Source organism: Plasmodium inui, assembly GCF_000524495.1.
Source record: "Plasmodium inui San Antonio 1 unplaced genomic scaffold supercont1.10, whole genome shotgun sequence".
Classification (NCBI taxonomy): Eukaryota; Apicomplexa; class Aconoidasida; order Haemosporida; family Plasmodiidae; genus Plasmodium; species Plasmodium inui.
Genome location: NW_008481844.1, coordinates 27,003 through 36,650, shown reverse-complemented (window position 1 = coordinate 36,650; position 9,648 = coordinate 27,003). Strand labels below are relative to the sequence as shown.

The 9,648-nt window shown below is 43.1% G+C and overlaps 5 protein-coding genes across 5 annotated transcripts; 2 read left to right on the top strand and 3 right to left on the bottom strand.

Moving 5' to 3' along the window:
* Positions 1-632: 632 nt before the first annotated feature.
* C922_02710 (hypothetical protein) lies at positions 633-884 on the bottom strand (the record flags this gene model as incomplete). The annotated part of the gene is made up of 1 exon (XM_008818309.1): positions 633-884. The coding sequence occupies one exon, from the start codon at positions 882-884 to the stop codon at positions 633-635; it is 252 nt and encodes an 83-aa protein (XP_008816531.1).
* Positions 885-1,215: 331 nt separating this feature from the next.
* Positions 1,216-4,625, top strand: C922_02709 (hypothetical protein; the record flags this gene model as incomplete). Its single annotated transcript, XM_008818308.1, has 2 exons — positions 1,216-2,518; positions 4,453-4,625. The coding sequence occupies 2 exons, from the start codon at positions 1,216-1,218 to the stop codon at positions 4,623-4,625; spliced, it is 1,476 nt and encodes a 491-aa protein (XP_008816530.1).
* Positions 4,626-5,130: 505 nt separating this feature from the next.
* C922_02708 (hypothetical protein) lies at positions 5,131-5,559 on the bottom strand (the record flags this gene model as incomplete). The annotated part of the gene is made up of 1 exon (XM_008818307.1): positions 5,131-5,559. The coding sequence occupies one exon, from the start codon at positions 5,557-5,559 to the stop codon at positions 5,131-5,133; it is 429 nt and encodes a 142-aa protein (XP_008816529.1).
* A 946-nt stretch (positions 5,560-6,505) lies between these two features.
* Positions 6,506-7,194, top strand: C922_02707 (hypothetical protein; the record flags this gene model as incomplete). Its single annotated transcript, XM_008818306.1, has 3 exons — positions 6,506-6,607; positions 6,874-7,030; positions 7,145-7,194. The coding sequence occupies 3 exons, from the start codon at positions 6,506-6,508 to the stop codon at positions 7,192-7,194; spliced, it is 309 nt and encodes a 102-aa protein (XP_008816528.1).
* A 774-nt stretch (positions 7,195-7,968) lies between these two features.
* C922_02706 (pseudouridylate synthase) lies at positions 7,969-9,225 on the bottom strand (the record flags this gene model as incomplete). The annotated part of the gene is made up of 2 exons (XM_008818305.1): positions 7,969-8,450; positions 8,910-9,225. The coding sequence occupies 2 exons, from the start codon at positions 9,223-9,225 to the stop codon at positions 7,969-7,971; spliced, it is 798 nt and encodes a 265-aa protein (XP_008816527.1).
* Between the last annotated feature and the right edge of the window lie 423 nt (positions 9,226-9,648).

Here is a 9,648-nt window from a genome sequence, read left to right as displayed (position 1 = left end):
TCTTTCTGTAGCCATTTATTCATACATATTGCTACGTGGATTAGGGGCTCCGAAAAGAAAAACTACCACTAAGCGAACCCCCTACATCCCCGAGCATTCCGTATGTTCAACCGGCGTTCTGCCACCCCCAGAAAAATGAAACCTGGAGGCAATGCTCGTTTGGGGAGGTCATTCGGGATAGATACAAATTGGGGGCCTCAGATTTATCTTTCTTTCATCATGTCAGAGTGGTGCCAAGTATGTTTGCTGGAACAGTCTGTTGGTATGTCGTTTTACCTGTATGACGTTAAGCTGTGGTTGCAGCGTTGCGCCACTCAACCCAGGGGAATAACGCTACAAAGGGGTTTGATCTGCTTTTGTAGTATGAGTACACCCTGTTTATGTCTCCTCCCCAAAAGATGCATTTTTCTTTGTGCACATTTTTCCCTGCACTGCTGGAGTAGTTTCCCATCCGTTAATAGGAACTGCTGAAGGGGCATTTCCTCTAAGCTCGTTCCTCTTCGCGAAGTATGAAGCAAGCCAAAATGTAGCAATTTTTTTTTTTTTTATTTGTAGCTAGCTATTTTAAAAAGTGCGAATAAAAAATGTGATAAGCCATTCTGGCATTAATTTTAGGGGGGGGTACCAACAAGTCAACGCGCATGTATGTACGTACACATGGGGATACGCAGAATGAGGCCACATTTGGGGTTAAGATGCAAATGCCTCTTAAACATGGAGAAGGACACTTTATCGTAATATTTTCGAATGTCGTAAATTATGTATCGTTTTTTGTCAAATAGGTTCATTACGTCATTTTTTTTGTACTTTTTTGGTATTTTCCTTTTTGTACTTTTATTTATTCTATTTTTTTTTTGTCTGTCCTGGTACGTGGAGTACATCATTTTCTAAATGATATAATCCCCCACTTGTTATCTTCTTCCGATGAACACTGCGCTGTAAAGAAATAGCGAAAGGTGTGTCCCAGCGAGTTGCGCACAACTTGAGTTTGTTTCACCTCGTGAAATCGCATCGTTGGTATGCTGCGCAGAGGTTACGAAAAGAGATTCCATCTCGCGATAGACAAAGAGGAGACGTTTGTTCATCGCGGGGAAAAAGCAGCAAGGTACACGTATAAGTCTGCATCGTCGCCTAAGTATAATCATACAGACGCGTGGGAATAAGCAAAACTGCAGAGAAGGCGCCACCGCTTAGCCGTACCGAAAAGCACTCCAAATGGACGGGAAGAAGTACGACATCCTGCTGCTTGGCAGTACGGGGTACACCGGGCAAATGATATTGGAGTATCTTTTGAAAAACTATCAAGAGAGGATCTCCAGTGGGGATGTAAAACTTCTCTGTGCAGTGAGAAGTACAGAAAAGTTTAGCGACATTTTGTTAAGAATGAAAGAGAAGGAAGGTGTCACATGTAGTGAAAAGATTGAGACAAAACAATGCGATGTGGGTAACTACGATTCCATTTTAAGTTGTTGCAGTATGTGCAGAGTGGTCATCAGCGCAGTGGGTCCCTATGCGACGTACGGGTATAATATTGTTAAGGCGTGTGTGGAAGGTAACTCCCACTACGTAGATCTGTGTGGTGAGCATACGTTCATGTTGAGCATATACAAGGAGTTCAACGAAATTGCAAAGAAAAAAAAGATAAAAATTATTCACAGCGCATCGTTCATTTCAGCCATTAGCGATTTGGGGACATTTATAATTCAAGAGGAGTTTTTAAAAAGATACAAACAACCATGTTCATATATTCGCATAAGACTCTCCGCGGAAGGCAGTGAGTTAAGAACGGTGGGAAAAACCACCATAAAAAGTATTTTGCAATTCAGGAAGGACGTTCAAGATGGCTACAATGAACATTACCTGTGTGAGGGTAAATACGACAAAGTGATGAATGATGAGGTGAGTTCCTATTTATTAGAAAAAGAGAAAAAAGAAAAATCATTTTTCGACTATGAGGAAGAATTTGGATACTGCTTTAGGACAGTTTATTCGAAAGCGGAAGAAGCCTACGTTTTGTGGTCAAATTATTTGCTTAATTATAGGTATGGGAAAAACTTGATTGTGAGTTATCAACAGTATGACGCGCACTTGACGACTCCCATGTACGTTTTGAGGAAAATGTTATCAACTGTGAAGAATGTGTTTAGTAGCGTCGTGGCCTTTGCGCTGAGGCCGTTCGGCTTGGCCAACTATTTGGCGGGAAAGTACGTGGACTGGCTACACACGCCGAAGACGGCAAACGAGTTGAGGAGGGCCTTTTGGACGTGCGCCGTGGTTGGGCAATCCTACGTGGGGGTAAGCAGTTCTTCGGAGGACGCGAATGGGGGAAACAACCCTGCGGAGGGTTCCCACTCGAAGGGCGGCAACCAGGAGCGGAAGATATTCCTGCACTTGAGCGGAAAGAATGAAGACCCAGGATATGTCCTAAGCGCGAAAATCATATCGGAATCGGGGCTCTCGCTATTGGAGTCGACTTTACCCCACACCTTTGGAGTCCTTTCCGTGTCCGTTGGCCTCGGTCAAGTCGTGGTGGAGAGGCTTCGAAAGGCCTCTCTGGGCATACGCATTGAGGTGTAAGCAGAGGTCACCTCAGAATACCATCTGTACACATTGAGCGCAGGAGGGAAGCCAGGGCGTGGCCACCATCCCAGCTATGTGTAATCATTGGGTCATACAATTTGTACTTCCCCCCCGTTTGCTTAACCTGCATTTTGCTTCGCCCCTTTTTTAAGCAAATCGAAATGTTTTTTTTTTTTTTCGTAAAAATGTGGCAAAATGTGAGTTTTTTGCTGGGCGCAAAATGAAGTGCCTTTTTTTCACCCCCAAATGGTACATAAATTGTTCTGTTGTGGCGGATAACTTCGCCCCTTGGATTTGTTTGTTTTTATGGCGAGCCATTTTTCCGCATTCGGGATTGGCCAATAGAATAGTCGTATTGCAAAATGGCAATCGAGAATCCGCCCCCTTCTTTTCATTTGTTCCCTTTCATTTTATGAATTAAAGCATGTCGTGAAAAGGTTTAACGGGTGGGTTGCTAAAATGGGGAAAAAGAAGAAAAAAAAATGTGCACCCCCTTTGTTGTTATCCTGTCAGGTATGCTTCACACCACGAAGTCGAATGCCACCAGTCCGTTCGGGGAAGCGTTTTAAGAACATGAGTGAAATCTGTCATTCATTTGTCACGGTGTATAGTTCGTGTAACTTTTTTTTTTTTTTTTGTCGATTTGGGTCTCCACTAAGCTTTGCGCTAGTATACGTTTTTTTTTTGAAGAAAATGGGAAATCCCATGTAGTGAAGCAGGCCGCACAGATGGTACAAAGCGCTCTACAAGATGCACTCTAGGTAATCCAAAATTGCTAATTGTATGCGCAGCCTACTGGGGAGTTTCAACAAAATTGCACTGCCCCCCTATGTTGTAGTGGAGGAACGGAATACGTAGAAAGTTGGGAAGCGGCGAAACGAAATCGTAAGGAGGAATCCGTTACTCTATTGCAATGAAAAAAACTGCGCAGAGAAAAAAAGATCCCCAAATAGAGGAAGGAAAGAAACCCCGTTTGGCTTCCCCCCATTAAATTTTTTTATCTTTTTTTATCTTTTTTTTTTTTTTTCCGATTCGAACTGCAAGCAAAGTAAAAAAAAAAAATAAACTTGAACTTTGCGTAACTTTCCACATTTGTTAAAAAACGGCATGAGGAAATCTTAACCATTACAGTGAAGATTACTTTTTTGCAAGTGAAGCAACTGTTACTTACCTCACCTCACGGAAACGTCGAAGTTGATTCCAAAGAGAAGATACACGATTTAAGATAAGAGGAGCGCCAATTGAAAGAAAAAATGGGTAAGCATATATTTCATTTTCATCAGGGAAAATGTAGCTTTTTTGAGAGCCAATGGCTGCGCACAGAATGCATTGCGGCGATGTACCAATGTGAGATAAACACGTACGCGCAAAGGAGGGATGCTCGTATGTGCGTTGCACTGCGTTAAGTTAAACTGCGTTAAGTTAAACTGCGTTAAGTTAAGAAGCGTTAAATTAAGCAGCGTTAAGCAGCTTCGTAATTCGAGGGGTGCATCTTCTGCCATGTGTGGGGAAGGAAACTCCCATGACTATTTAGCTCCCTGTGTATATGCCTGTATTACCCCGTTTGGTGATCCTCTCTGTGGTTTAACCGGATGGGGTAGACTAAACTAAGAAGTGGGATTAACGATTGACCAGTTCTTAATCCCCGTCACGTCAAATGTGGACACGTCTGTGCCTCTTCTGCAATGCTTCTTTTTTCGATTTTGTCGAATTATCCTATCGTTGCTTCGATTTTCTGAAGGGTGTTTTTTTACAAAATTGGCACAACGGGATATAGCAACGCATCCCAACGCATCCCAACGCATTCGTTGCGGAGTGGAAAAGATCATTTTACGCATCTCCACCCGATTTTGAATCCCCTTCCCCCCGTAGGAAAGGTACACGGATCATTAGCTCGAGCGGGAAAGGTCAAAAACCAGACGCCCAAGGTTCCCAAGGTGTCTAAGAGAAAAAAGTTGACTGGAAGGGCAAAGAAGAGACAGCTATATAACAGAAGATTTTCCGACGGAACGGGAAGAAAGAAGGGACCCAATTCGAAATTGTAAACATGTCTAGCAGTGCGTGTGGCGGACGCTAGTCGTGTTTGTAATTCGTTGGAGGGTTGTTGCCGTTTTGTTACCATTAAGGAAATGTTTTTTTCTTTTTTCCCCCTACTGAACGTGAAAAATTGTGCTAATTGGAGGATAGCTTTTTGGCAGTCGATATATAGTCCATTTGGGGGGAAATGCTATCCGCCTTTTTTTTTCTTTTTTCTTAACACATTTTTGCATTTCCGGAGAGAAAGCAGTTCGGAGTGAGCGTCCGAGGAGACGTCGTAATGAATACCCGAACAGAGAAACGAACTGAGGAATGACACTTGAACAGGATTTTTATGAAACGTTGTATCATCCCTCATGTGAGCAAAGAACGAATAGGTTGCCATTTCGCGGTGAAAACTGTTGTGACCTATACTCTGGATAAACAAAAAACGGGGAAATGTTACAAATGGTGTAGCTTAATATGTATGCAGTGATTACTGCCGATTTGTCTGTTGGCGCAAACGGGACTGCCTCAGTTTTGCAATTTTTTTCTTTTCTTTTCCATTTCCAGCAAATTCTTGCGCTCGCGCTCCTTGGCTTGGTCCACTTCGCTAATCTTGTCCGTTTCGTTCGCCTTGTTGTAAAAGTGCAACGCCAGGACGGCGGCAAGGAGAATGTAAAAATTGACCGAAAAGAAGGTAATGTTTTTTTCAAAGGCTAGAAAGCTCCACATGTCCCCATGTTTGTCGTTTGTTTTGCCTCCCGAGTTGTGTTTCATTTGGTGAGTTGCCTCTTGTTTGGGTGATACTCTTTCGTCGTCGTCATTTCTGCGTAAAGAGTAGCAGCAGCGGCTATGCGACGAGTCGCCAGCAAAATAAGTGGATTCCAAGTGGGAAGCTTTGCTTAAAAAAATGGTTGTTCCGGGGGGCTTTACTTTGGGCATGCGCCTGACGATGATCATGTTTATCTGTTTCGGTGCGGAGGGGTAAAAGTGGAAAACGAGGGGCAAACCGGATATGCGTGTTTTCGCTTTCGCGTATTTTCGCTTTTGCGATTTGTGTGAAGCAGTTATTCTCACTTCGGCTCCTCTCCGTACGTGTGTGCCTTTTTTTTTAACTACAGCAAAAGGACCAAGTGCACGCAGTGAAGGGGTCGCCCAAAATTGCGTGCACATCTTGGGGAGAACAATCACCCACGTGTGTGTATTCCTGGGGGGTAGTAGTAGTGTACGTACTTTGCGAGGGGTTTGAAGAGGAGGTTACTGACTTGTGGGAGAAAAAAAAAAAAAAAAAAGATTCCATCACAGGCACGTTACATTTTCTTACCAAATGATCATCTGAGGGGGGCTAATAAAGAGAAAAAAAAATGCGTCATGTGAAGGAATGGGTACTGTTACATTTTGGAAGAAACATTGAGATGGTCCGCAAGGTTGTGCGTATACAGGCACACGTATGGATGTATGTATATACGGATGTATGTACTTGTTTAGCTGCGCGAATGTAATAGGTGAGCTGACGGGGTAGGAACCTTCTCTTGGCGCGCAAAACAGAAATGTGCGAAAGAGCAAAAAAAAAAAAAAAGGGGGCGATAAAATGAGCTAAGCGGAGACGGCGTCAAACGTAAACACAGCCAGGCGAACGTAACCAAACTTGTTCATTTGAGTTTACCCAAGAGGTGGTTGCCTTGCGTGGTTAATTATTTGTGCGAAGTATGCGTTCTTTTTTTTTTTTTTTATCAAGAGTACGACTAAAAATTATGCGTCGCTTGTTGGTGAGTAAGGATGTAAGTATCCATTTGTACATTTGCGCTTTTGTGCATTTTCATTTTTGTACGCTTATACATTTGCATTTTTGTGCACGTGACCCTTTTGAGTATATGGCCGATTATACCATCCTTCCTGCCCTCATATGGATAGCCTCACAGACTTCGCGAAAAACTTTAAGGAAAGAAGCCTTTACAAATCATTCAAAAAAGTCCAAAAAAAGTACAAGTTACGTTTTTTAGGCAAGGTATGGGAAGACAGCAACCTGGGGAGCCAAAAACGAGGAAAAAGAAAAAAATGGAAGAAATGGAAAAAAAGGAAAAGTGGAAAAATGGAAGAAGAAAACAAGATAAATAATGTTGATCCACCGATACCCCCCTTCCCCCCAGTGTTTGCATATTTCGCTTTACCTCCGCGGGGAATGTCTCACCCAGCGAACCTGTTGGCAGTGAATGCTACACTTGTATGTCTACCCATTTTGTGTACATCCTTCCGCTTCCTTCCCACTCTCAGATGGCAAGCAACAGAAAAATAAACCAAAAGGTCGACGCCTTTGATAACAACATAACGCACCGAGGCAACGTGCCTCCCTCCTTGGTCAAGAAGGGAAAGAAACATCCTGTGGGGCCCATACTTCTCGTAATTTTCATTTTTGTCGTTATTGGATCGGGTAAGACGTGTTGGAACACCCACCTGTGAGTTCTACGCAGGAGTGAAGATACATGTGTCTGCACAACATCATTTTGTTCTTTTTTTTTTCTCCATTCCGCATACCCACACGCAGTTATTATCCAAATGTTGAGCATGATACATAAGTCGAAAGTGTTTGAATGAACTCAGCAGGATTTTTTTTTTTCTTTTTTTTCATTAACGTTGGTACTCTTATCATTTTTGTGAAGCGAAGGAGGAGGAGCAGGTGGATGATGATGGCCCCTCCTAGGGTAGAAGCAGCTTTCGATTTTTCGGCGTGTCTTGGGGGTATTTTTTAGGACCCCAGAAATGGGGAGAGAAGGAAAAAAAAAGGCAACTGAAAAGGTGAAAAGTTGGAAAGCTGAAAGGTGTACGTGTAGACCTGCACCGTGCGAATTTTTCCCTTCTCCTTCTTTTTTTTTTTTTTTTCTTTTTTTTTCCTTTCTTTTTTCCTTCTTTGTTTTTTCTTTTTTTCCCACGTGCGTATCACCTTTTAAAACAATTGTGTACGTTCTACCCCCCTTTTGTAATTATTTTCTTCCATTTTGTTAACCCGTTCCATAAGACGTTTTTCTACCCTCCCAGATGACGTGCATATCTTCCTCAGCTCCCAGTTGTGAATAATTTTGTGTTAATTCGATCGTCCCCTGTCGCCACAACGCTGCTACTGATGATGTTGCTTTGGGGCGTCTTAAAATTGGCTACGCTGGCTGTAGGCATGTCTGTGTAGCGCGTGGGGGGATTTTTACCAATTTGCGTCTCACTGCGTTGGGGGAAGTGCGGGAAGGATGAGAAAATGAATGGGCTTTCCGTAACGTCTTCGTTTGGTCCACATTCACTATCGTTTCCTTCTTGTGTCTTCTACTTTAAGAAAGTTACGTTAGCTTCTTTTCTCCTTTTTTTTTCCTCTCTCACTTGTTAGAAGCGGCGTGTCTTCAAATCGGAGACCTCCCGATGGGTCAATTCGCGATACTGCTTGGGGAAAAATATATCCTTGAGGGTTATATTTTCGAAGGCAGTTCGTTTTATCTTAATCACCGGCTGGTTTATTTGCTCAAACATTTTTCTAATTTGTCTGTTTCGTCCCTCGCGTACGCTAATGTTTAATACGCTTATCCTTTTGACTTGATCTTTTACTTTTATGGTTTCTTGCCTTAATATTTCAATAAATGCTGGCTGTGTTCTTTCTGTTTTCATTATTTTTTGCTTTTTTCGTCCTCTATCATCCTCTGGTAGATATACACCTGTAGCTAGCTCCTTTAGTACTTTCATTTGTGCCGGTCCTTCGACGTGCACTCTGTATGTTCTTATTCGTTGGTACCTTGGGTGCGTTAGTTTGTTGACCCAAGCGTATTCGTTGGTGAGGAGGAGGACGCCAGATGTGTTCCGGTCAAGTCGGCCTGGGACAGGGGGGAAAGAAAAACACGAGATGGCGGACACGCCGGGTGGGACTCGTCGAAGCGTGGAAGTGTCCAATTCGTTTGCAAGCAGAGGGAAGACGCACACAGACAGAGAAACAAACACGGACAGACAGATACGCACACACACACACCAAATGGAGTGAAGAACCTACGGGTCATTTTTGCTCAGATATTATTAACCCAGTAAGGGTTAACAATTTTTTTTTTTCCCCCGAGCAAATCATTTTATCTGTACCACTCAAGAAGGTACCATCACAAGGAGGATATTCTTTACTCGGTAATGATGAGTTGTACCCAGGTGGTAATGCGCCTATGTACGCATTGGTTGGAAGCAGTGCAGGTATAGATGCACTGTAGGGGAGGAATCACTCTCGTACAATGGCACAGGAGCAGGAAAGGAAAAAAAAGCGTCAAAGCCCTGGTCTGGGAAAGACGTACCTACGGAGACTAGCCGGTACTTGTCTATTATGTCCTGTGGGAAGAGGGAATATATGGAAGCCCTATCCTTCTCGTCATCGGATGTACATAGAAGTCCCTTGGGCTTATGAAGAACAAACCATTTGTACATGTTGTTGTCATTTTGATTGATCATTTTTTGCGTCTGGAGAATGTTTAGTGTTTTCCCCAAAATTTTTATTTTATCTTTTGTTACATCGATATGTGTTCCTGGGTTTTTAACAATTCTGTTATTCAGCTTTACATTTCCTTCTTTGATGAATTCGTCCGATTTCCTCCTCGATATCTTCTTCTCCATGGAAATGATCTTGTTCAGTCTTACGATGCGTACCTTTCTTTCCGCGAGGCTGCTGCGAGTGGGGGTTATCTCGAAGGTGCTGACATGACGCAGAAGTGGTAGAAGTGGCTGAAGTGATTGAAGTGGTAGAAGCGGTAGGATTAGAATGGACGCGAATAATCTGCCGAGCCAAACGTGGGAAGGGCGGGAGATATTCATCTATTTTTTTTTCTTCTTTTCTTTCGGCTTGAGGGGTGGGGCAACGTGGCAGTGTGGAGTTTGGTTTTTTGGGGAGAAAAGCCAGTTATAGCTGTTTCGTGAAGGGTACTTCCTTCCTAATGGGCATCTTCGTCGTGGTGCTTGCTTAAAAAGGGGAAAAATCCGCTAAAGGTGCCATCGTGGTCCCCTATTGTTTGAGTAGTCATCCCCTCCTGTTAAGCTCAA